Consider the following 27,039-nt stretch of genomic DNA (forward strand, 5'->3'; position numbering starts at 1 on the left):
GAAATATGCAGTAACTTGCCCCAGATCACACAGCTGGAAAGCCAATTGGAGGTATTCAAACTACAAGTAATATTCCTCAAATTCTGTGCTATTTAGCAACTTGAGAAATCTTAAAGAATATTTAATGATAGGACAAAGGGTATTATTTATAAAATGTTAAATGAAAGAGCTAGATATACACTATATATGACATAATCACAATTTTGTTTTTTAAAAGCATATGTTAATCCCACACATGACAAAATATTAACAAATAGTTCTCTCAAATGACAATATATTCTGGATATTAATCCTTTATCAGATATGTGGTTTCCAAATATTTTCTCCCATTGTGTAGGTTCTCATTTTACTTTCATGATAAAGTTCTTTGAGGAACAAAAGTTTTTAATTTTGATGAGGACCAATTTATTTTTTCTTTTGTTGCTTGTGCTTTGGGTGCAAAATCTAAAAAACCATTGCCTAACACAGTGTCTTGAAGATGCATCCCTATGTTTTCTTCTAGGAGTTTTATAGTACTGGTACTTATATTTAGGTCTTTAAACCATTCTGAATTGATTTTTGTATATGGTGTGAAGTAGTGGTCCTCTTCTTTTTTAGTCAAATGGAAATCCAGTTTTCCCAGCACCATTTGTTGAAGAAACTATTCCTTCTCAATTAAGTGTTCTTTGCCAACTTGTCAAAAATCAGCGGGCCATAAATGTGAAGGTTGATTTCTGAGTTCTCCATTCAATCCCACTGGTCTGTATGTCTGTTCTTGTGCCAGTACCATGCTGTTTTGATTACTGTGACTTTGTAATAAGTTTTAATGTCAGGAAGCTTGAGTCTTTTCCAACTTCATTCTTCTTTTCCAAGATTGCTTTGGCTATTCAGGACCCCTTATCCTTCAATATAAATTTAATGACTGGCTTTTTCATTTCTGCAAATATTGCTGTTGGAATTTGGGGGGGGATTATGTTGAATCTGTAAATTACTTTGGGTAGAACTGACATCTTAATGATATTTACTCTTCTAATTCACGAACATGGAATATCCTTCCATTTATTTAGATCTTCTTTGATTTCTTTTAGCAATGTTTTGTAGTTTTCTGTGTACCCGTCCTTTATATCCTTGGTTAGATTTATTCCTAATATATAATTTTTCTAGCTGCTATTGTAAATGGAATTTTTCTTATTTCTTCTTCAGATTATTAGTGTACAGAAACACTATTAATTTTTACATTTTAATCTTTTACCCCACCACTTTGCTGAATTTGTTTATTAGTTCTAGTAGCTTTGTTGTGGATTTTTCAGTATTGTCACATCAACTGCAAATAGTGAAAGTTTTACATCTTCCTTTCCAATTTGGATGCTTTTTATTTCTTTTCTTGCTTAATTGCTATAGCTAGAACTTCCAGTACAATGATGAATACTAGTGTGACAATGGGCATCTTTGCCTTGTTATTGATCTTAAAGGGAAAACTTTCAGTCTTTCACCACTGAGCATGAAGTTAGCTATGTTTTTCATACATGCCTTTTATTGTGTTGAGGAAGTTTGCTTCTCTTCCTAGTTTTCTAAGCATTTTTATCAAGAAGGACTGCTGAATTTTGTCAAATGCCTTTTTTTACTTCAATTGACAAGATCATGTAGTATTTTTCCTTTCTTCAGTTAATATGGTGTTGCATTAATTAATTTTCTTATGTTAAACCACCTTGCATACCTTGGATAAATGATCATCGTGTTTAATGCTTTTAATGTGCTATTGGAATTGGTTTGCTAGAATTTTTTTGAGGATTTTTGCAAGTATATTCATAAAAATATTTGTAATTTTCTTTTCTTGTGGTAACTTTATCTGGCTTTGGTATGTGGGTGATGTTGCCTGCAGAGAATAAGTTGGGGCATGTTCACTTCTCTTCAATTTTAGGGGGAGAGTATGAGCTGGATTGGTATTCATTCTTTTTGTAATGTTTGGTAAAATTCACCTGTGAAGCCATCTGGTCCTGGGTTTTTCTTTGTTGGGAGATTTTTGATTACTGATTCAATCTCTTTACTAATTATAGGTTTGTTGAAATCTTCTATTTCTTCTTAAGTCAGTGTAGGAGTTTGTGTGTTTCTAGTAATTTGTCCATTTTATCTAGGTTATCTAATTTGTTGGCATAGTTTTTCATGGCATCATTTACAGTCCTTTTTATTTCTTGGGGTCAGTTGCAGTGTCCCCTTTTATTTCTGATTTTAGTTGTGTCCTCTCTTTGTGTAAGTCTAACTAAAGATATGTAAACTTTACTGATCTTTCAGAGAACCAACTTTTAGCTTTGTTGATTTGATTATTGTTTTTAATTCTCTATTTCTTTTATCTCTGCTCTAATCTGTTATTTCCTTCCTTCTGCTCATTTAGGGTTTAGTTTGCTCTACTTTTTGCACACCACACAGTTCTGAAGTTGGGTCTCTGATCTGAGATCTTTATTCTTAAGCATTTAGAGCTATAAATTTCACTCTCAGCACTGCCTTTATGGCATCCCATTAAGTTTTGTTATGTTGCATTTTCATTTTCATTTACCTCAAGATATTTCCTAATTCCCCTTGTGATTTCTTCTTTGACCAATTGGGTATTTGAGTACGTTATTTAATTTCTACATATTTGTGAATTTGCCATTTCTCTCTGTTACTGATTTCTAGTTTCATTCCATTGTGGTTGGAGAAGATATTTTTCAGTATTTTTGAATTTATTAAGAGTTGCTTTGGGACTTAAAATATGGTATATCCTAGAGAATGATCCATGCACACCAGAGAAGAATGTTCATTCTGCTGCTGTTGGCTAAAGTGTTCTATATATGTGTGTTAGATCCAGCTGGTTTAGAGCTGAACCATTCAAGTCTTCTATTTCCCTACTGATCTTCTGTCTAAATGTTCTATCCATATACATATATATATATAGTTTGTTTGGTTGGGTTTTTTTTTTTTTTTTTGGAGATTGGCAGCAGTTTATTATCACATACACTCACAGCCCAGGGGAGGATGAGGACCTTGTACACAACGCAGGGTGTCATGTAGTTTTACTTGGGAGTGGAGTGAACCAGCAGGTTGTGGGAGGCAAGCTCTGTAGTAATAAGAGAATGAAGTGACCCCAGGTTCCACTGAAAGGATGGCTTTAGCTTGTTTGAATAACTGTACTGACAGGCAGGGAGGTGAAACCATGAGGTCGAAGACCAAGTGAGAGCAGCTGTTCCAGCAGGTAAGGGAACTAGCCTGCTGAGGAGCCTTTGCTGCAAGATGTGGGGCAAAGGGTGGGGAGAGGGTTGTACCCAGTGAGAGCAGGGAAACTCATGGTTATGTATTTGGGGCCCTGTGAGATTCAGAGACGTCAAGACAGCACACGGAAATTTCGATCTTACAATACACTGTCAATCTTTAGATAAGCACCACTATCTACTGGAAAATTGTTTACTTCTCCATTTTATGGTACTTAATATGAACCTTGGTGATACTGTTGTATAGAAAGTAAGAACTATAGGTTCAAGGTGTTTTCCTAATACTTTGCTTTTCTAAAGTTTTACATTAAGCACCTCCCCCTCAATACTGCCCACAAACATGCATGTCTTTCAACAGTATGGCAGATTTGAATGACTTTTAGGATGCATAAGACTTGACAACTTGTCTATGTTTTTGCTTTCTTTTATCATCCGGAATATTCCAGGAGAGCTGAGAAGCCATGTCTTACAATTTTGATATTTATTACTGCCCTCTATTGCTACCAATGAGGTACTGGTGTAGAACTCCAGGAAATCCTGCTGGGATTGCTAGGAATAGAGACAATATATTAAAGTTTTGGGATGAACACACGATTTTAGTTGCTAGTATTAGCTCATTTAGCCACAATCTCCAGGTGTCAGCTTGAGTGCCCATGAGGCAGACAAGGCCTGTGTCAACAACTAGCTGACCAACCAGGTGGGGTGTAGCATCTATATTATCGGAGAAGTTGCTCAATCCAAATCTAAAATGACCAAAGCAGATCACATCATTTATTCACACTTGAACTTCACAGGAGTCAGGGATAAGGTGTTGTCTTCTATTCCAAGAATGAAGTCTTCAGGCAATGTCTCAGGTGGTATCTGAGCTAACTGGTCATCATAAGAATGCAGGGTCCATAATTTCTCTAATTCATAGGTTTCTCTGGTTTCTCGAAGAATCACCACCCTGCCAAAGTCCACACAAAGCCAGTCATCAGCGTCCTTGTCTTCAATCTTAACATAAGGCTCACTTATAGTTTTCAGGTATTTGTACATTTTTACAATGGAGGAGGCCATGGAGTGTAAATGTCAGGTGGAGGTTCCTCCTCCAATCAAAAAGTAATCTATATATTTCATCTCCAGAGGAAATTTGATCATATAAATGTCTTTTGCATTTTCTTGCCTCAGAAGTGAAACCAGCACATCCATGTTAAACCCGTGACTAGTATGATCGGCTGTGCCCGACTATGAATGCCCTTCATGAGCTGCAGCGTCCTCCCCCTAGTCTATCGAGAACCGACCTGCAGGCAGCGTGTGGGGTTGGAAGCCAGGCAGAGTGCCGGTTCCATGGGAGATGGGCGTCGAGGCCGGGACCGACACCCACCACGGGCTTCATTCCCCAAGGAAAGGGCCAGAGCCTCAGAAGCGGCCCGTGCACCCCACAGACGCCCAACGCCATCGTCGTTGATATAGCCTACTTTTTTTTTTTTTTGCTTGTTACAAATTATATCTTAGTGCATTGTATGTCCAACACCCTAGAGTTTTCATTATTTATTATGCATTTGCATTTAGCACTTATAAGAAGTGAGTAATGGAGTTAAATACCAAAACTGCAGTACAATAGTACTGGCATTTATAATTACCCATCTGGTTTCCTTTACCATATCTTTATTTCCTTATGCCACTTTGATCTGCTGTCTAGTGTCCTTTCCTTTCAGTCTGAAGAACTCCCTTTAGTATTGTTTGTAGAGCGGATCTAGTGGTAATGAACTCCCTACTTTTTTTTTTAGCTAGGAATGTCTTAATCTCACCCTCAATTTTGAAATTGCTTGGGAATACAATTCTTGGGTAGCAACTGTTTTCTTTCAGCACTTTATTTTGTGCCACTGCCTTCTTGCCTCCCTGGTTTCTGATGAGAAATTGGAACTTAATCTTATTGGGATTTCCTCAAACACAACTCACTGGTTTTCTCTTGCAGTTTTCAGAAATCTCTTTGTCCTCAACATCAGAAAATTTTATTACTATGTGTTTTTCTTTGAGTTTATCGTGTTTAGAGTTCATTGGGCTTCTTGAATTTGCATATTTATGTGTTTTATTAAATTTGGGAATGTTTCTGACACTATTTCTTTGAATATTCGTTCTGTCACTTTCTCTTTTTCTTCTCCTTCTGAGACTCCCATAACATGTATATTGGTGTGTTTGATGGTGTTTGTGGTGGTTTGAAACTGTATGTAGTCCAGAAAAGCATGTTCTTAAAGTTAATCCATTCCTCTGGGGCAAATTTATTGTAAGTAGTATCTTTTGATGAGGCTACTTCAGTTAAGGTGTGACCCACCTCATTCAGGATGGGTCTTAATCCTCTTACAGAAGTCCTTTTTAAGACAATGAAATTCAGATAGAGAGAAAGCCATGGAAGCAAGAAACTGAAAGCAATGAAACCTGGAAGAGATGAGAGTCTGGGGAAAGGGAGATGGTAGCCACTGCAGGGAGGGTGAAACTCACCAGCGTTTATCACAATTTACCAGCTGCTTTCTCCTGTGCCTCTTTGGATGCTGCACAGTGTTTCCCTAGACTCGAGAGTTTCAAAGTGGTTCATTCAGATAATTCCAGCCAGTTCAATAGTTGTTTTGGTTGAGGGATTGATTCCTGGAGATTCCTACTCTGCCATCTTCCCAAATCTGCTCTTGTGATTTTACTTATTTATTCTGTTTTCTTATCTTATTTATTTTCTTTCTTATTTCCTAAAATAAACGCATGTTCTTTTCTAATAAAAAATAATATTTTATAAAATAGAAGCTGTAGTCTCTTGACCAGTGAGTGACCATCATTATGATAATATGATAATATTTTAGGGTGTTGGAAGACGGCAAGACCAAAGGAAAATGAATGAAGACCACTTGGGATAATAAGCAATGTGTTGTAATTTGTGACTCAAGGCTGACAAGGAAGAAAGATATCAAAAGAATAAATACCAAGACTTGATTGTGACTTTGGTGAAAGGGTGAAAAGAGCCAAATATACATCAGGATTTCTTATTTGAAAACAGCAGACAGAAAAGGAATAAGGCAAGGAGAATGGAATGGAATGTAGTGAATTCAAATTAGGATATTCAGTTACCAGCGAAAGCAGTTCAACCAAGAAGTGCTTTCCTATAGGTAAAAGGAAAAAGAATAATAGTAAATACAGCTTCTTCTGCTCCGAGCTGAGCCGGGGAGAGGGTAGGCTCCTCTCAGCGGCGCTGCGGAGACCTCAGCCCAGGACGCTGCCCCTCCCCGGGCCTCTCCCCTCTTGCCCACGAGTCCCCACAGTTCGTAGGCCTCTCGGATCTGATACCGTGGGGTGAGGTGCGAGCAGGCCCGGGGAGGGTGATTGCTGAGGAGCCGCTATCGCGATCAAGATGATAGAGGTCCTGACAACAACTGACGCTCAGAAACTGCTACACCAGCTGAATGCCCTTTTGGAACAGGAGTCTAGATGTCAGCCAAAGGTCTGCGGCTTGAGATTAATTGAGTCTGCACACGATAATGGCCTCAGAATGACTGCAAGGCTAAGGGACTTTGAAGTAAAAGACCTTCTTAGTTTAACTCAGTTCTTTGGCTTCGATACAGAGACATTTTCTCTAGCTGTGAATTTACTGGACAGATTCCTGTCCAAAATGAAGGTACAGCCTAAGCACATTGGGTGTGTTGGACTGAGCTGCTTTTATTTGGCTGTAAAATCAATTGAAGAGGAAAGAAATGTCCCATTGGCAACTGACTTGATCCGTATAAGCCAGTATAGGTTCACAGTTTCAGACTTGATGAGAATGGAAAAGATTGTACTGGAAAAGGTGTGTTGGAAAGTCAGAGCTACTACTGCCTTTCAATTTCTGCAACTCTATTATTCACTCATTCAAGAGAACATGCCATGTGGAAGGAAAAACAGCCTTAATTTTGAAAGACTAGAAGCTCAACTTAAGGCATGCCACTGCAGGATCATATTTTCTAAAGCAAAGCCTTCTGTGTTAGCATTGTCTATCATTGCATTGGAGATCCAAGCACAGAAGTATGTAGAGTTAACAGAAGGAGTAGAATGCCTTCAGAAACATTCCAAGATAAATGGCAGAGATTTGATCTTCTGGCAAGAGCTTGTATCCAAGTGTTTAACTGAATATTCATCAAACAAGTGTTCCAAACCAAATGTTCAGAAGTTGAAATGGATTGTTTCTGGGCGTACTGCACGGCAACTGAAACATAGTTACTACAGAATCACCCACCTTCCAACAATTCCTGAAACGGTTCCTTAATTGGTAAATTTGGTTCATAGTTATTCTCCATATCTCTATATGGATTATAATTTTTTTCCACAATTGAAGAATTAAAATCTAAATTATTGTTTTCAAAATAAACAAAATGGAGTTGGAGCAAAGGGAAAAATAACAACTCATCTAATAATTAATATTTGAAGGCATTTACTACATACAGGGTACACCACACTAAGAGTAAATAATTATCCAACCTCTGATATGTACACTAATCATTTTTATTAAATATCAGCTTAGAAAAATCCTTCTTAATAATCTGAATGTTAAAAGTAGCATTAGAATAGAAGTTTTTAATTGCATAATAGTTTGCTATATGTAGACCCAAGCTCTGGTTCACAGTATATGTCATTTGAAGTTAACACAAGCCTGAGTTGGGCAACAGGACCAAAAGTCTGAAACATAGATGAACTAATTTGAAGCTATTAGCTTATTAGCAAAATCAGTATGAACTTGAATATGGCAGATGGTCTCCATATTAAATATTTGGAAACTGCTAGTGTGTCTCAACACCAAAGTTGCATACTATTGCTACAGCCATTGAACTAACTGTAAAGTAGTTATAATCATAAAGAATGTCCAGACCCCTGCATACATGATATTCATCCTTGTCATCTAAATTACTTAACTTACAGTGGTGACTTATCTTTTTCTACTCAAAACCAAGTGTACCATTTTTAATATGTCTACATGTGACATAATTATGAAACTGAGATCTGAATAGTTCATTTTAGCAGTAGCTAGTAATATTTATGTTTGGCAGATTTTTGGTAACTTGGTTTTTGTTTATTTATATAGGATTATTACAGCAACAATATCTCCTCTCTGAAGCCTTTTTCCACTACCCTGAGCTATGGATTCATTAGTGTTATAACAGATTTAAGCTGTGAAGTCTTGAAATATCACAACTAGATTAACATTGATGTTCTCAGACTTGGGAAAACTGCCTGCTTAATATTATGCTACAGAATTGTTTAGATTTGAATTCATCTATGAAGCCTACAAATCAGCTAACAGCATACATACAAGCCTGGGAAGATAAACTGTGAATCTTCATTTCTAACATTGATCCAAATTTCTATATTGGATCAATATATGTATTTAGATGGTACTGAAATTGGTAACCTACTTAAGTCTCATTTTAAGTGTGTTTTTTAAATTGTGAGGTGTATATCAAAACCAACTTTCACATGCACTTTTCAGGCATAACAGAGTACTATTCTAGGCAGTATAAATGATTTCTTGGTACTCACAATGCCAAGTGATGGATATTCCATAGATGTGGATTTATTACTACATGGCAATTACATTTAAATTTAAAGGCATTTTATATAAAGCAAAAAATACAGTCCTGGTAAGCTTGGCATATTCATTAAGTTATTGTTAATATTTTTTCTAGAACACAGGTGATGTTTATATCCATGATAAAAATTTTTATATAGAATCTATTGCCTCAGTCTAATCCCATCGAGAAAGTCAGCTTCTCTTGTAACAAAATAAATTATTACTCTTGTAACAAAAAAAAAATTACTTGCTTTACCCCACCAAAGCAAGTGGAGGCTAAATTAACACTCTAGAGGTTTTCAACAAGGACTACTTATATAAAATTGCCATTCTTTAATTTAGATTAGTTTAAAAGGAAGAGAGTACACTTTGAGTAATGCCCATACTGTGCCAAAACAAAGTCTTAAGGAGATCCCTCAAAATAGGTAATGTTCAGGATTTTCCATGTAATCAGTGAAGGTAAGGTCGGCAGTATTAAAGTTGCCATTGTAACAGTCAGTCAGTGCAAATGTGTAGCCTGGGTCCAACTAGAATAGCTGTTCCAATTCAGATTTACTTTTGACATCATGTTATGGATATATACTGAAAAATAAACCAAAGAACTACAGTAATGCCTAAAAAGTTATACCTAACTTTTGTAAACTATGTTTGTGGATAACTATTCAGTTTTCCCAAATGAGTGATACATTTCATTTTGAATACATCAGTGTTAATTTTGAGTTGGCAGAGACAACCTAACAAACTACCATTGTGTCTGGTACTAAACAATATACCTTTCAATAAAATTACTGAAATGGAAAAAAAAAAAAAAAAAAAAAAAAAAAAAAAAATAGTAAATACAATCAACTGATCAGATCCAGGGAAGTAAACAAGGGAATTACTTATAAAGCAGTATATTTGAGCTCTAAAAAGGATTATATTTGAACTCATGCATCTAAACAAGCCAATTGAGATATCAAATACAGAAAGAGAAAAGCATAGGACTAGGAATAAATGCCACAATTATATATTTTTAATCTGCTGAAATGAATGTTTAAAACATTGCAGAGTTTAAATTTTCCTTTGAATTGCAAAAGTACATTGGGTAAAGAAAACCAACACTCAATGGAGAATATGTTTTTTTTCACTTGAATGTCATTTTCCTATATTAAGAAGGATTTGGGAGTTGTTCATTAATTCATTCATACATTCAAACAACCAATATTTATTGAGTGCCTCCTACCCATGAGAACTCATACAAAATGTGATAACAAATGCTGGTTTGGCCCACATGGGGCTAGCAACAAATGCCAAAAAACAGCACAAATAAGGCACATAAAAAATAGCTGCTTTATCTGCCTAGAATGCACATCTCCCTTTGCTCTCACTAGCAGGCTCTACGTCATCCTTTAAGATCCAATTCATGCCTCGTGTCTTCTGCAATGCTTTTGGAATCCCTCCAGTTTGGTATTGATCATAATTCCTGTCCCTAAATCACTCTGTTCACAATTCTCCAAAGCACTTATGGTCTATTTAGTACTATGAATAAGTGTGACAGTCTTCCCAGCAGCCTATCAACATCTTGAACAGCAATGCTATTCTTCTAACTCCAGAGCTTAGCATGATATACTGTAGGTTCTCAATAAGTGTTTATTAAATGAAAAAACTCATGTATCTTCACTTGCATGAGGAAAAGTAATATCATAACTTTAACACAAGGAAGATTTGCAAATGTGTTTTACACACTTGCTCCATCTAGTTCTGATGGGATGGATTTATACCTTTTCAAAAATATGGAAAACCCAAGAGTATTCATTGGTAAGTGGTTACAACAAAATTAACACTATTCTCTTCAATTTTCCTTATTCTTAAGTTTCCCCCTGGTTGACCCTTAACCTATTCTCTCCTATTTTCTTCTTGATTTCTACAACTATGACAGTTTCAAAACAACCTATTAACCAAATCTTTGGCAATTGTTACATTTTCAAAAGCTATTGTATGCACAAAAAGTTGCAAATAACCTTTTAGCTCCATTCATACATTCAGCAAACAGCACTAATTTTCTTCCACATGGTAAACACCATGGAGGAAACAAAGACTCTGCTTCTGAGGAGGTTAGTTAGACTAGTTGTTAAGAAATATGCACAAATTAGTCAAAATTGTATCTGGAGTCATACCTCTGATTTATCTGAAATTTTAGTGCAAATACTAACACTTCAGTAGCTGATAAATTAAGAACTGATGGAAATGACAAAGAATCATATATTTTCATGTTTCAGAAATCACTTAATACAAATAGTTGAACTACCAAACTAATTGTCTTCTTAGATTCAAATCAATACCATAAACCTTTGTGATAGGCAAAATAAAATCAGGTTTCCCACTTAAAAATGTAATGATTGCATTGTACAACTGCTTTTACATAACAATTTGGCAAAGAAGATGCAGAGTCTTAAAAATGTTGACAAACTTTGACCCAGTAATCCCACTGTGAATCTTCCTTGACCCTTTGGATCACCAGAACAATACTCTTTTTATATTTTTCTTGTTGCCATTGGAAGGGAGAGGAGATAAAGGGATTTTAAAATTTATTAAACACCTGTTCAGAGTAATGAACCTTGCTTGACACTTAACATTTTCATTTTCCACCAAGTAATCATCACAATTAATCTACCACACTGTGGACCTTTTTCAAAGCTTAAGAGGTGGCGAGATACATTCCTAAGGTCACACAGCTAATAAGTCACAAAGTCAGGATTCAAACTCAGCTCTGTTTGACTAAGCTCTGCAACTGATTCACCATATACCATGTTACCTCACAATATTCTTGGGCCATTGTGGCTTTTTTATATATAACTATTCCCCTATAGACTTTTTTTCTTATGATTAAATGGTGGTTCCTTAATGCTTATTATTTTGCTTCTTATCTCACAGCTCTACGATATATTAATCAAATGAAAAGCTGGATAATTGGTTCAAAAGCAGTTCACAAACTTTTTTTTTTAACCTTTTCCCCTTCCTTCATGACAAAATATACTTTCACATTTCATACCAAAGAAAAACAACCTGGAAGTGCCAAATGACTTCTGAATTCATTTTTCATGTTCACAGAATTTGGATGGATATTAAAAAAAACTTGATTGGAAAGGCCCAAAGTATAAAACAAGCAAACCTAGTTACCTAAAAGATGTTGTAATCTGCACTCTCATTACATCACCATAATTTAAAAATCAGTTTGTTGTGACTATCAACTGAGTGGCTCTCATAAAATAATATGGTACTTACATATTGTAATAATCAAAACCATAGACTCTGAAGACAGACTTTCTGATTATAAATCCTTCCTATGTATACTTGGCCAAGTTGCTTAAAATTTCTGGGCTGGCCTAAGTTCCCCATATGTAAATGATTCACAATAATAGTAACTGTTACATAGGGCTGTTGAGAAGTCTAAATGCCATACTGAATTTAAGTCATACAGTGCTTAATAAGTTTCAGTTTTATTAATACTCACACATAATAAAGATAAAAAGAATGTTCTTGCCAATGATACATATGATAAAAAAAATGATATAATAAAAGCAAAAAGATCACTTTGAAAAGTTAAAACGTTTAAATAAGGAATCTTAGAAAAAGGTTTAATTGTTCTATTTCTATTTATATCTCAGTAGCATTCAGATTAAATAGCCTTAGACCCATTAGTTGTGTGTGTGTGTGTGTGTGTGTGTGTGTATGTGTGTGAATGTAAAAGAAACACTTGTGTGCAAGGCTTGGGAGGAGTTTTTAAGTATTTTTTAAAAGAGAATATAGGTCCTAAAGAAATTACAGACTCCAATAAATACCAACATAGGGGCTTCCGCTTGGAATCCAGAACAAAACCCTCCCTCCTGAACTCTTTGGATCATTAGGCAAACAGTTACAGCTCAAGGCCAGAAGTACCAGGTAAAAAGGTAGTGGGAGGGAGGGAGGGACATAAGGAAGGTTTATATCACTTCTTTCCAGCTAGCCAGTGTTAATTATTTCTCAAATCTGACGGTTGCACCTTCCTCTACTTCACATTGTGTATTATTATAAGATATTGAAAGAGCTACATCTTGGCCTTTTAAATATGTGCCTAAATCTGGAAGAACTGAATTGGTCAACAGGGGCAACTCTGATCCTAAAAGCAGAACTCAGCCTTCTGATGAGACCTGATCAGTGTCAACATTTTATCCACTCTTGTGAAGAGTCATTTATGTCCTGTATTAAATATTGGAAGTAAAATAAGATGCAATCCTAGTGAATTGTTATTTTCTGACTTTTCTATTCAGGAAGAAAACTCAAGACACTATCTCAAATACCAGTGCCAAGTTCTTTCACTGATAATGAGGCAAACAATTTGCCATCCAGGCTCACTGAACCAGAGCAGAGAAGGTTAGCTTGCTGGTTTTTCTCCAGTGTAAATATTTGCTTTGGCTAAATAATGTAAATAGAGAAAGTTACCCAAAAAATCACTGCATATTCCCTACCACATAAGGAAAAAATTATCATCTTTCAACACAAAACTCACCTTGCCACTCTGCCTTGAAAGAGAAAGAAATGAGAATCAAGGTATTTGAAATGCGAACTCTAGCTGCCACAGCCACCTGCCTTGCCCAAGTCCATGTTTAATTAAATGTACATCAATAATTCCATAAATCACTTGCATAAGGACATAAATCATCTTCTTTGATTATCACGTCACATACTTACAGCTAACAACTCCTGCGGCTCGGAGGGAGGCTTGGCTCTCTGCCAGCGTCCACTGCCTCACCCTGAGGACAGGCCCCCACTGCCGGAGAACTCCGTGGGGCCACAGCGCCACCACGGAGCCCTCTCCTCGCCCCTCCTACCCCCTCCTCCCCCCTCCTCCCTGGTTGCCTAGCAACAGCCCCTTATGACCGCCCTGCCGGGATTGCAGGGAACCCTCCGAGTCCGACTAGGGGTTCCCAGCGCGCTCCCGGCTCGCTGCCTCTCCAGGGCTTCAGGTTAGCAGGAGGGCAGGGGTCTGAGTGACCAGTTACATACGCTATACTGTACACGCATTTCCCGAATACTCTCCAGCTGTCTCTAAATAAAAATCAGAGGAGAGCTAGTTCCTACGCTAAAGGAGCAGCCTTGGATATAACCTTACATTTTAACCCTATCTTTGGATAATTCCAGAAGCTGAGAGAAAAGCTAAGCATCAGAGCCGAACTCTGTAGGGAAAGTAAAGCCTAAGTAGTTATAAAATTTAAAATATGAAAATATTAAAAAACCTATCAGTACCAAAATTTGTAGAAAGAAAAGTCTAAGTAGTTAAAAAGAACCCACAGATAAAGGATCTGTTTCCTTTTTAAATGACCTGCAAAATATAACTTTCAGAATTTCAAAGAATTTTGCCATTTAGATGTTTTCTGCTAACAGTCAAAAAATTGGAGGAAAACATAAAGAGTTAAATCACATTACTCTTACGGCAAACCTGTTCCTAAAATGTTTCAACACATAATTCATTCAGTATAAAAATTTCAAAGAAAGGTCTTCAATTCTTACCTAGAGCTAAACCCACGTTTACATCTTCAAGTCTCAAGGGCTCCTGAGTCCCAGACCCTTAACTCAAACTAAGAAAAATATAAGTTAAAGAGTCACGTGTTTCCACCCATCTCTGACCCACCTCTTAAGACAACAGCAACCACCCAGTCAACCAAGCTAAGGACTTAACCACATGTCGAAATATGAGTCCAGCCTTGCCCATATTTGTTCTTACTTCCTTTGTGCTCCTAGACACAAGGGCTTGCAGCCAATATACCACAGTACAATAGGGTCCCATTACTTCCCTAATTCCGAAACTTTAATGGTTGCAAGGCACTTCAGAATTCATTTCCCGTCTAACTTCCCAGCCACATCTCCTGCTGCTGCCCCATAGACTTCACACCACTATATTGAATTGAATATAATTCCCTAAACACATTGGACACTTTTAAGTTTCTTTTCCCTTTGCCTGACAAACGATTGGCTCTTTCAAGATCTAGCAAGAAAGTCACCTTTGTGAGAAACCGTCCCTGGTTTTGGAATGACTCATAAGCACATCTGAGTTTCTTTATACTTTATTCTTACTGTAGCTGCAGCTTTAGTCACAATGTTTTCCAGTTGGTTTCCTGCCCAAAATTAACTGAGTGTTCTTCAAGGTCTAGGATCTTGTTCTCTTCAATCAGGCTTCATCAGTGCCAGGCATAGTCCTTAGTATTTAGGAGGTGTTTATACAATAAATTCATTAGTGATTAGAAAACAGTACTCTTAAGGCAAAACTGCAAAATACATGAGGACTGGACATCTTTCCATTTTTAAGATCTTAATCTCCCAAGAGGCCAGTGACCCATTATATCAGGAATGGGTAATAAGGTAATTAACCAAAAAATAAAACAAATTATCTGTCTCCTGCCTTCTGAATTGGTCTTCACCCCTGAACTGTAATGAATCATTGTAGGGCAAACAAGCAGGTACCCCTGCAGTGATCCAATGGATCTAGTAATATGGCTAAAATAATCAGACTGCCCATGCCCCTTCTATTGTAATCATAATAACATGAAACTGAAGGGAGCTGATCACCAAGTAACCAAATCACCAAAAGCTGGTTCAGATCTAGTTTTGGGGATGATAATACACTGTTTACGTAATTTATGGAGGAATCTTTGGTGTAATGAAGTGGGGAAGAGACTAGAAAACAAAACACATTAATTTAGGGCTAAAGAAGAAGCAAGAAAAAGTAGTTCTAATTTTAAAGCCTCATAAATAACAACTCACAAAATAACACAAAATATGCCTCTCTTAAAGCACTGATTGAAAAAATAAAGAGGAACATGAGAAAACAACACACAAAAGCTCCCAAATGCAGCAGCCACGTGTAATATTATGATGCTGCTCACTCCATTTTCAAATATAGCAATGCTTTTATGTTTTCTCTGTAACTTCTTTTTTAAAAAATAGTCTTTTTAATAAGCAGCTTCATTCACACACCATACAATCTATCCAAAGTGTACAATCAATCACTCTTGGTATAATCACATAGTTATGCATTCACCACCACAATCAATACGAGAACATACTTGTTTTTCTGAAAAAAAAATCCCTTATATCGTCCTATTATGACACTTAGCTTTAGTATAGTGCCTTTGTTACAACTGATGAGAGAATATTACAACATCATTGTTAACTACAGTCCTTAGTTTGCATTAATTGTAATTTTTTCCATATACCATCTGTGCTGGTTTGGATCTGTTATGTACTCCTTAAAAGACTACATTCTTTCAATCCACTCTTGCGGAGTCAGACCTATTGTTGGGTAAGAACTTTTGATTAGATTGTTTCCATAGAGTTGTGACCCCACCCATTCAAGGTGGGTCTTAATCCTCTACTGGAGTACTTTTAGAGAGCGCACAGAGAAAGAGCACTCAGAGAAGCTAAGATATGTAATCCAGAGTTTGCCCCCAGGAGAAGCTAAAACAGAAGCCCAGAGACATTTTGGAGAAAGCCACAGAAACCAGAAGGTAAATCCAGGAGAGGACCATTAGACTTGGCCATATAACTTCCCATGTGACAGAAAAACCACAGATGCCATTGGCCTTTCTTCAGAGAAGGTATCGTCTTGTTGATTCCTTAATTAGGACATTTTCATGGCCTTAGAACTGTAAATCTGTGAACTAATAAACCCCCATTGTAAAAGCCAGTCCATTTCTGGTGTATTGCATTTTGGCAGCTTTAGCAAACCAAAACACCACCCTATCGTTAACACCTTGTAACAGTGATGTACAACTGTTCTAGTTCATGTAAGAACTTTCTTCTATTTGTACAATTAACCACAGTCATCATCCACTATAGGTTTTGCTATGTTATACATGTTTTATCCTCTAGCTTTCCTTCTATTGACACTTTTTTCTGTAACTTCTTAATTTCATATGCATGTTTATGCAACCATATTGCTAAATATTTTTATATTAGCAGCAATATGATTGCCTAAGTCAAACCAAGCAACACAAATTCTAATCAATGGAAATCTGAATTGTTAGCCTATTTGTGTCAAGAAACTGAGAGAGAATTCTTAAAATATTATGAACTTGTGAGTTCCATTTACTGCTAAGTTTGTGCTTCTTCAATTAGAAAATTTATACCTTTGGGGATATTTGACTATACCAGACAGTACTTGAAAATTGCATGATACATTTTGTGCAGGTAGGCAATTTTACTTGATGGTATATATCCTATTTATACAACAAAACACAATTGACACACTATAAAGTAGAATGCAAAATTTATATAAACTCATAAGATGAATATGAAATTTCAGAGAAACTTTGTGCTTTCTATGGAACACTTTTCTATGCCTGTAGATTTCTGGCAATTGTTTGCTAAAGAAGGGTGAGAAGTCTTCTTTTGATAAATCCTTCCTAAATTGTGTTGAGGGGCAGATTTCTTCACTCATGTCTAAGATAGAGCCTTGGCTCTAGCCCACCACAAACCACACTGTGCTCAGAGTGCTACCTCCACTTAGGCAAGCCATTACTTTTTGTTTTAACTTAAACTTTTTTAACATCTCTTTTTTTTTTTTTTTGAGGTAAGTCTTTCTCTCTCCATATCCAGTATCAGCCCTAAATCTTCTGCTGATACGCCACAGGATCAGTCTAAACACCAATATATGTAAGATGGTCCTTCAAATAAAAATAATTGCCACAGATAACAGAGAGGTGTATTAGGTGCCAGGAAATGTGCTGGGCACTTGGTAATCATTAACAATCACAATCAAATTGCAAGCAAATAGTGCCATCTTTATGTTACAAAAAAAAAAATTTTGATGCTGCAAAAAATAACTTGCCCAAATAATGTTAATACGTAGCAGAACTGAGATTTAAGTCCAGATCAAATGCCAAAGCCTGTGCTTGTTTCTTTCTCTTCTTTCCTTTTTTTTTTTTTGTACATCATGTAATGCTACACTTCCCTACCAGTCTCTCCATTTTATGACTATTCCTGCCATCATCACTTTTGCAATAACTCAGAATTGTGGATGGATAGATGGATGGCATGGATGGATGCAATTGTTTATGAGATATATATATATAGAGAGAGAGAGAAAGAGAGAGAGAGAGAGAGGGAAGGAGGGAGGGAGAGAGGGAGAGAGAGAGAGAGAATGAGAGAGAGAAAACAGATTTGTAGGACTAGAACATCCAGAACAATTTGACCTGGTCAGAACAGAATTGAACCTTCTGGATAATCTACTACTATTAATACAGCTTAAAAAATATGCTAGCTTTGCTGAACAACTTGATATTATCAACTCATATTGAATCAGCGGTAAGCCAAAATCTTCTAGCATTTTTTTTTAATAGATGCTATTACCATATTCTCTATCTTGTTTCTTTAAAAACATGTATATGACTCCGGGATTTATCTGCATATAAACAACCTGTCAAAATAATTTTTGCCATAAAGTCCTACACTGATTATATGGCTCCCTACTCAAAAACTTTCTAGGATGGTCATTAGCTAAAAATTTAAATCCAAACTCTTCATCCTGGTATTTAAGACTCTCCACTACAGCCTCAACCTATCTTACTACACTACCTCTATCTCCTCCCAGTCCCCAAACGTCTACACAACTCTGCCTTATTCTTATCAGTAACCGTATTTTTGTTCATGCCATTCTCTCAGGTATGTTCTGCCCACTCATTGAAATTCCATCAGTCTCTTCAAAGACTATCCTTCTTATTCCATCTTCCCTAAAGACTTTCTGACTAGTCTCATTTTCATCTTTCTCTTCTTTGAAACCCTACAGGAAGATTTAGTTCTTTCATGGAATCTAACACCACCTGCCTTGTAGGACAACTGTGTGTTTTCTTCTCTCACCTCTCCCAAACGTGGAATTCTAAGCTTCTTGTAAAAAGGACAGATTCTCACTCATTCCTGTATGTACCACATCACTAAAAACAAGTACCTTGCACTCAGGAAGGTGTTTTTTGTTTGTTTGTTTGTTTGTTTGTTTGTTTTTTTAATAGATATCTGTTTGCATAAATTGAGTTAAACTATTTATATCAGTGATGCATGTACTAAGTTCCAGGGTTCATTACAAATTTAAACAAAGGGCATCTATTAACTACCATTAGACAGGAACCTGAAAATGAATGGGCACATACAGTGTTAAAATATGGAATTACAGACTCTGTTTAGAATAAATAAGGTACCTTTTTCGATGTATTCATAACGTGAGGTCATATGACTCATATTGGTGTAATCATGTTGACAAAGAACTAAAACTTCATGTGATTAAAGACTTCTCCAAGGTCACATGACTACTTAAAAGTTGAGTTGGCCCTAACAATAAAGCTTTTTTATTTCTAGTGTAGTGATTATCCTATTATCTCCCAATTCATCTGTCAATATCTTTTCTTTAACATTAGCTGCAAAAATAATTATGTAAAGAGAAAAATTTCTCTCCTTTCTTATTTATTATTTCTCTTCAAAATATTATTTGAAGAGGCAGAGTTTGTAAAAAATAATCTATTAATGATGCTAGAGAGGATTATATAAAACAATATTTATTTATACAAAACTCATTTATTTTGCAACTTCAACTATCAAAAATGCAATCAAGAAAAGAAACCAGGTATTAAAAATAGAGCTGTTGAGCAAAAATAAACATCATAACAGTTCTCTGAAGAGGAAATACAAATGGCCAAGAAACACATGGAAAAATGTTCAGCTTCACTAGCTATTAGAGAGATGCAAATTAAGACCACAATGAGATACCATCTAACACCAGTTAGAATGGCTGCCATTAAACAAACAGGAAACTACAAATGCTGGAGGGGATGTGGAGAAATTGGAACTCTTATTCATTGTTGGTGGGACTGTATAATGGTTCAGCCACTCTGGAAGTCAGTCTGGCAGTTCCTTAGAAAACTAGATATAGAGTTACCATTCGATCCAGCGATTGCACTTCTCGGTATATACCCGGAAGATCGGAAAGCAGTGACACGAACAGATATCTGCACGCCAATGTTCATAGCAGCATTATTCACAATTGCCAAGAGATGGAAACAACCCAAATGTCCTTCAACAGATGAGTGGATAAATAAAATGTGGTATATACACACGATGGAATACTACGCGGCAGTAAGAAGGAACGATCTTGTGAAACATATGACAACATGGATGAACCCTGAAGACATAATGCTGAGCGAAATAAGCCAGGCACAAAAAGAGAAATATTATATGCTACCACTAATGTGAACTTTGAAAAATGTAAAACAAATGGTTTATAATGTAGAGTGTAGGGGAACTAGCAATAGAGAGCAATTAAGGAAGGGGGAACAATAATCCAAGAAGAACAGATAAGCTATTTAACGTTCTGGGGATGCCCAGGAATGACTATGGTCTGTTAATTTCTGATGGATATAGTAGGAACAAGTTCACAGAAATGTTGCTATATTAGGTAACTTTCTTGGGGTAAAGTAGGAACATGTTGGAAGTTAAGCAGTTATCTTAGGTTAGTTGTCTTTTTCTTAGTCCCTTGTTATGGTCTCTTTGAAATGTTCTTTTATTGTATGTTTGTTTTCTTTTTAACTTTTTTTTCATACAGTTGATTTAAAAAAGAAGGGAAAGTTAAAAAAAAAAAAAAAGAAAAACAAGGAAAAAAAAAAGATGTAGTGCCCCCTTGAGGAGCCTGTGGAGAATGCAGGGGTATTCGCCTACCCCACCTCCATGGTTGCTAACGTGACCACAGACATAGGGGACTAGTGGTTTGATGGGCTGAGCCCTCTACCATAAGTTTTACCCTTGGGAAGACGGTTGCTGCAAAGGAGAGGCTAGGCCTCCCTATGGTTGTGCCTAAGAGCCTCCTCCCGAATGCCTCTTTGTTGCTCAGATGTGGCCCTCTCTCTCTAGCTAAGCCAACTTGAAAGGTGAAATCATTGCCCTGCCCCCTACGTGGGATCAGACACCCAGGGGAGTGAATCTCCCTGGCAACGTGGAATATGACTCCTGGGGAGGAATGTAGACCCGGCATCGTGGGACGGAGAACATCTTCTTGACCAAAAGGGGGATGTGAAAGGAAATGAAATAAGCTTCAGTGGCAGAGAGATTCCAAAAGGAACCGAGAGGTCACTCTGGTGGGCACTCTTATGCACACTTTAGACAACCCTTTTTAGGTTCTAAAGAATTGGGGTAGCTGGTGGTGGATACCTGAAACTATCAAACTACAACCCAGAACTCATGAATCTCGAAGACAGTTGTATAAAAATGTAGCTTATGAGGGGTGACGATGGGATTGGGAAAGCCATAAGGACCACACTCCACTTTGTCTAGTTTATGGATGGATGCGTAGAAAAATAGGGCAAGGAAACAAACAGACAAAGGTACCCAGTGTTCTTTTTTACTTCAATTGCTCTTTTTCACTCTAATTATTATTCTTGTTATTTTTGTGTGTGTGCTAATGAAGGTGTCAGGGATTGATTTAGGTGATGAATGTACAACTATGTAATGGTACTATAAACAATCGAAAGTACGATTTGTTTTGTATGACTGCGTGGTATATGAATATATCTCAATAAAATGAAGATAAAAAATAAATAAATAAATAAATAAATGACCAGTAGATAAATTCTAATCCTACATATTTGGAAAAAAAAAAAAAAAAAGACAATATAAGATTAAAGTCAAATTAATAATACAGTTAAGAAAAAAAAAATAAAATAAACATCATAAAACCCTATACATTGATAATATTCACAGGTTTTACTAGGTTTTACTTATAAGACAGCCCTACAGGTTTAATCAGAGCCTGTTTATTCTTCTTTTTTTCTTTTTAACCTGTTTGCCACCAGTTTGGAGGATAGTAAATAATTGGCCTGCCCAACATCCTTTTGGTCTCTGAGGAGCCTTCCCTCCCCTGCTCTCACCCAATGTGGTTCAGTTATTTCCAGCAATGAGGATGAGACACAGATCTAGCAAATCGGAGCTCCAAATGCCCCTAGTTAAGTGATTGATTCAGAAGGGGTGCATGACTCAAACCTGCTCAGCAGGCTTATTACATTTTATGAACCACAATGATTGCTTCAAGAATGGACATTTGAAAAGTTTTGGTAAGAGATGGTGGTGATGGTAGCACAACATGGTGAATGTAATTAACACCAATGAATTACATATCTGAATGTGGTTAAAGGGGGAAAGTTTAGGTGGTATCTATGTTGCTAGAATAAAAAAATTTAAAACAACACCACATGACTGTACAACATAAACAATGAACCCTAATGTAAACTATCTACTAAAGTTCATAGCAGAATTATAATAATACTCTCATCAATTGTAACAAAGCTACCTTACTAATGCAAAATATTAATCATGGGGGTGGACATATGGGAACTCTATTTTCTGCATGATTTTTCTGTAAATCTACAACTTCTTTAATAAAAACAAAAAAAATTTTTAAATGAGACTTTGATACAAGTTGGTCCATCCTAGGATTTGGGCCAAAGCTACTTACTGAATAGACTCACTTTTTTTTCCCTTTGAATTTAAACTTGAGAAGTTAGGCCTGAAGTCATTGATAGCCATTCTGGCATCAAGCAGAGCCTGAGAATGAAGCCATGTTGAAGGAGAGCAGAGCCAAGAGGTAGAAAGAAACTGGCTCCTTATAAAATAATCTGAGCTCTGGATCAAGCTATGACTAAGTGCTGGGTGTTTCAGTTACATATAAAAGTGATAAGTTTCCCTTTATCCGTAAGTCAGTTCGACATGGATTTTCTATCACGGGCAACTATAATAGCTGTTAACTATGTACTTAGTTATCTGAGTTTCTCAACCCACAATGGATTAAAAGGGTGATGGGGGAACAGCAAGAGCCAACAAATGCTTTTACATGAAATAATAGCTTACAGCTTGAAACTGAAGATAAAGACAGGTGACATATAAAAAGAAAACTTAAAAAAAAAAAAAAAATCAGAAGTGTAGTCTTTAAGTCAAAGGCTTATCATCCCACAGAGCATCGTGGGAAGCCCCTTAGACCCAGGCAAACCAGGATGGTTGGATATCCAACTTGGGAATATAGGGCTTCTTACAGTGATATGCATATATAAGAAAAGAGGATATAATTAGGTCCTCATGAACTCAGAGAAGGTGGTGGTGCAAAGCTCTGAGGTTTCTGAGTTGCAGAGGAAGCAGCGGTAGGGTACTAGCCAGAAGTTTACAGAATTCTTCAGTTCTCTGCTGACTTCAGCTGGTGGGAGCTGGAATCCAGGAAGAAAGAGTCATCTTACTTCAAGCACTGAAAGTACATTGAATGAGAATAGATGGGTCAAAGATGCATTCATCCCAGTGAGGCCAAAGGACAAGCATAGAAATCAATCCTTGAGTAGGTGTAAAAAGAATATAGAAACACCAAGGCCAGAAAGTTTAGGAATTTGAGTTTGGAGGAAAGGAACCATTTCATGTGATAATCAGCCCAGGGTGTGGCTAAGAAGTGGCTGGATGATAAGAAACAAAAGAGAAGGTCACCAGAGTTATGAAGGTCAAGGTCCCGGTGTTGGATGTACATATGAAGTCATCCAGAATGAGGGCAAGAGAAGGGTGGGAGATGACTACACCATTTGCCAGAATGTTCAGGGAAAGAGAGGGTTGTTCAGGTGGCAGGTAGATGACAGGAATGAGCAATGGTAGAGGACGGTATAGCTGACGCTCAAAGGAGCAGGAAAGAGGATAGAAAAATAATGGTCTAGAGCTGGGATTGGGACACGTGGAGAGCACGTGGCCCACCTCCCCACCGTGAGATTGATGGACTATGGAAGAGCAAACAGCCTCCAATCACAAGGGCTCAAGGGGAAGTGGGGCTCCCAGGGCAGAACCAACTTTCAGTGCTGGGAGAAAAGTGAGTGTTAAGGATATAGGGAAGTTTGTTGTGATTAAACAAGAGCTCCAGAGGACATGATGGAATGGATGGTTTTGAAGGAAGAAGAAAAAGGAGGCACTGGGTCAGGGGAGAGGCAACACAGGCCATAATAAAGTTACAAGGCAAAGAGAGAAAAAATGGCCAGGCACCTACTGGGGTGGTGAATGACAAGAGCAGAGACTAGGAGCATTATAAAATTAAATGTTTTGCAGGACTAACAAAACTGAATTTTCTAAAACTGGTAAACTGGGAATTTCAGGAAGCTGGCAGCTATGATATGGAATATGGAATTTCTTTTCATTCGGGGGCTCTGATAGTGAGTGACCGGTGAGGTTGGAGATAGCCAAGCATGTGTAGGAACGGCGGCAAGCAAAGCATGCAGATGGAAAGTTTGTGGGACCTCACAATAATAGGTATGCATGTGAGGGAGCCAGAAGCCAAGGAAGGTGCAGGGATGAGAAGGCATGGGATGCTATTCCAAATAAGTGGAGAATCAGTTACAGAACAAATCTATTTGAGACAATGGACTAGCATTGAAAAAAAAAATCCCTATTTCATTTCCTACTAAAATAACTTCAAATGGATTAAAAATTTTAATAGACTCAAAAGACACTAAAAGACTTTCTCATGAAAATGTAAAGGAATATTTAAAGTGGCTTTCTCAAACCTAAAGTCAGAAACTATGTGGGGAAAAATTGACAGCTTTAACATCCATTAAAATGTAAATATTTTATGAAACAGTACACCATATATAGTTAATAACAAACAAGAAATTGGTAAAAAAAATCAACATAACAGGTATATAAAGAGTTAATCTCCTCAAGAATAAAAAGCTTTTGCAAACAAAAATGGAACTGCAAAATAGGCAAAGAATATAAAAAGTAATTCATAAAAATAAATCCAAAATAGCCAATAAACATACTAAAAATATTCAGCCTCACAAGCCAAAGAAATGCAAACATGAGCTATATTTTTGACCAATTCTTAAATTTTAAAATTTTCAAATATTAATGTTAGTGAAAATGTGGCAAAATTAGAATTTAAAAAAATGCTAATTTGAGTACAAACTGCCCCCAAATTTCTGGGAAGAAATTCTACAAAATATATCAAAAATCCTAAAAGATTGGATATCTTCTGATTCTGCAATTCTGTGCTAAGAAATCGATTCAAAGGAATTCATCAGATAGGTGGATACGCTGTATAAATATTTATGAGCAAAGTTATCTGCTATGACACTGCTTATAAAGCAAAATTGGGGAACATTCTGCATATTCAACAACAGGATTATTTAAATATTTTAGTAGAACACTATGCAGCCATTAAAAATTATTATTTATTGTCTTGGAAAGATTTATGAAGATGACTTTTTAAGTGGAAAATAGGGTATATGGTATGATTTCATGGTATGCTATCACTGTTTTTAAAAAGCTATATACATATGCAAAGAATAATTTTATAGTGATTACCTTCAGTTATTGGAAAGACAGATGGTCCTTATTTTCCTCTAAGTACTACTGTGAAATTTCTGATTTCCTTTGAATTGTACATTATCTAGAAAATACTATTTCAAAATTCTAAAGTTTAAAATTTGGTGGTATTTAAGTGGTAAACTTTTCCGGCCCAGAAAATAACAAGTGGAACAACTCATTTAATGTAATGGTGTGGAGTTGAGATATAACTTGCCGAAAGGATGAGATCAAAAGAAAAAAACAGCACTTTATTATACTTTCACATCTCAGATTCTTGGTGAAGAATTTATAATAGCAAGCATCTATTGTCCTTTAAAAAAAAACTCCACAGTTAAACTTACTAATATTTAAAGCAATGTATTCCAGTGATTTGCATGTGTTTTTCTTTTATTTCCTTGTCTTATTTCTGAGTTAAATCAATAATTAACACAGGTGCAGTGAAATTAGACTGTACCCTTTCAGCAAACTCAAAAACACTGTTTCATATCCTTAAGATCTGAAATGTCTGCCAAAGTCTATTTCATGGGTTTCTTTACATAATTAGGAAAAATATTATTTCTTTTTTTATTTGATGTTACTACTCATTTTCATTCTGGCAATAGTAATTTTAAGAGAAAAAGTAGGATACAAACTGAATTGTACACCATTATTACATTTATGTAACAGTGTATCTTACAAGTGTATAAGACTGGGAGATACTGAATATTATGATTGAGCATTAGAACTGAAATGAAAAATATTTAAATATTCCTTACTAATGTGATAGTTCAATGACTGAAAAAATTAGGAAAAAAAAAGGTAACAAATAAAGTAAATTTTTGGCAATCCTTATGTAAAATAACTCGAGATGGCCTTAGATACAACCTAAACTGCTGTTCTTAGATTAAATCCTATTTCTAGTGGATCATATTGAGACAAAACCTACAAAATGAAGAATCAAATCAACTGACTATTAAGACCAGTAATACTTATTGACAGGTAATATGAAGTTTTCAATAAATTGGGATAAATTAAAGCACAAAAGTTGATAAAAATACCCTATGAGTAAGAAATGCTTTGCTTCCTCCTGTTTTTTCAGTTAAAGAAAAGTTTCTTTTCCTTTCAACCTAGAACTCAAAACATGGACTTCGAAGAGTTGGAACAAACTATGCTGGTTTTATACTTGGAGCTTACTATTCCTTGGCAAAAGTCCACAAAAAGTCACTGACTCAGATCCTACCCTGTCAAGAAAGTACTTCTTCCTTCCCCATCCTTTCATGAGGCAAATAAATAAAATCTGCTCTCCCACTGTCATACACTGGTCCCACTTCTATATTGTCAAATGCATATGGTACAAATAAATAAAAACCTAAAATGACCTCGTTAACTTCAGTGCTACGGGACTTGGACCATGTCAGGATGCAGCAGATGCACCATCCAAGTCATCACATTGTTTTCTTTATAACCATCTTTGTAATTGATTCTGAGGAGAAGCGCTGGGTCTGTGCCAGGCTCAACAGAGACAGTTAAGAATGTCCAACATGTGAATCAACTGGGTATTTTATTCAGTTGTGATTAAAATGGTAGACTGTGGGTTTAGATACCTGGCTTCCAAACTTAGCTTTGCCACTTTCTGCAAATGACTTAGGTAATTTCTCTCTATGCCTACTCATCTAGAAAATGGAGCCACAACACCAACTCCACGGGTTGGAGAATAAATGAAATATGTGAAAGCACCTAGCTTGGGGCTTGGCATAGAGTTGATGCTTGGTAAATGGCAGTTTCGTTTCTCTTAACATGTACAGTCATTTCCATGAAGAGAAAAACTACTGTCCCTTAAAAAATTTTAAAGCTTCTATTACAGACTGAAAAATATAGTGCCTGTTTAAGGCCTTC

At 36.4% G+C, this 27,039-nt stretch overlaps 2 protein-coding genes across 6 annotated transcripts in view; one reads left to right on the top strand and one right to left on the bottom strand.

The window, feature by feature from the left end:
* PKIB (cAMP-dependent protein kinase inhibitor beta) overlaps nt 1-27,039 on the bottom strand; it is a 131,188-nt gene that overhangs the window by 98,677 nt on the left and 5,472 nt on the right. For 2 of the 5 annotated variants that reach the window (XM_037843641.1, XM_037843642.1), the window contains exon 1: nt 14,317-14,433. The exons of 2 other annotated variants lie outside the window; for them this stretch is intronic. The gene's annotated coding sequence lies outside the window, so the exon portion shown is untranslated. Of the gene's footprint in view, nt 1-13,497; nt 13,595-14,316; nt 14,434-27,039 lie in introns of those variants that run through there. One more of the 5 variants, XM_037843645.1, reaches the window with a different exon arrangement.
* On the top strand, nt 6,402-9,058 carry LOC119539827 (cyclin-G1). Its single transcript, XM_037843640.1, has 2 exons — nt 6,402-7,491; nt 8,302-9,058. The coding sequence occupies exon 1, from the start codon at nt 6,601-6,603 to the stop codon at nt 7,486-7,488; it is 888 nt and encodes a 295-aa protein (XP_037699568.1). The 5' UTR covers nt 6,402-6,600; the 3' UTR covers nt 7,489-7,491; nt 8,302-9,058.

This window comes from Choloepus didactylus, chromosome 7, assembly GCF_015220235.1.
Source record: "Choloepus didactylus isolate mChoDid1 chromosome 7, mChoDid1.pri, whole genome shotgun sequence".
Classification (NCBI taxonomy): domain Eukaryota; kingdom Metazoa; phylum Chordata; class Mammalia; order Pilosa; family Megalonychidae; genus Choloepus; species Choloepus didactylus.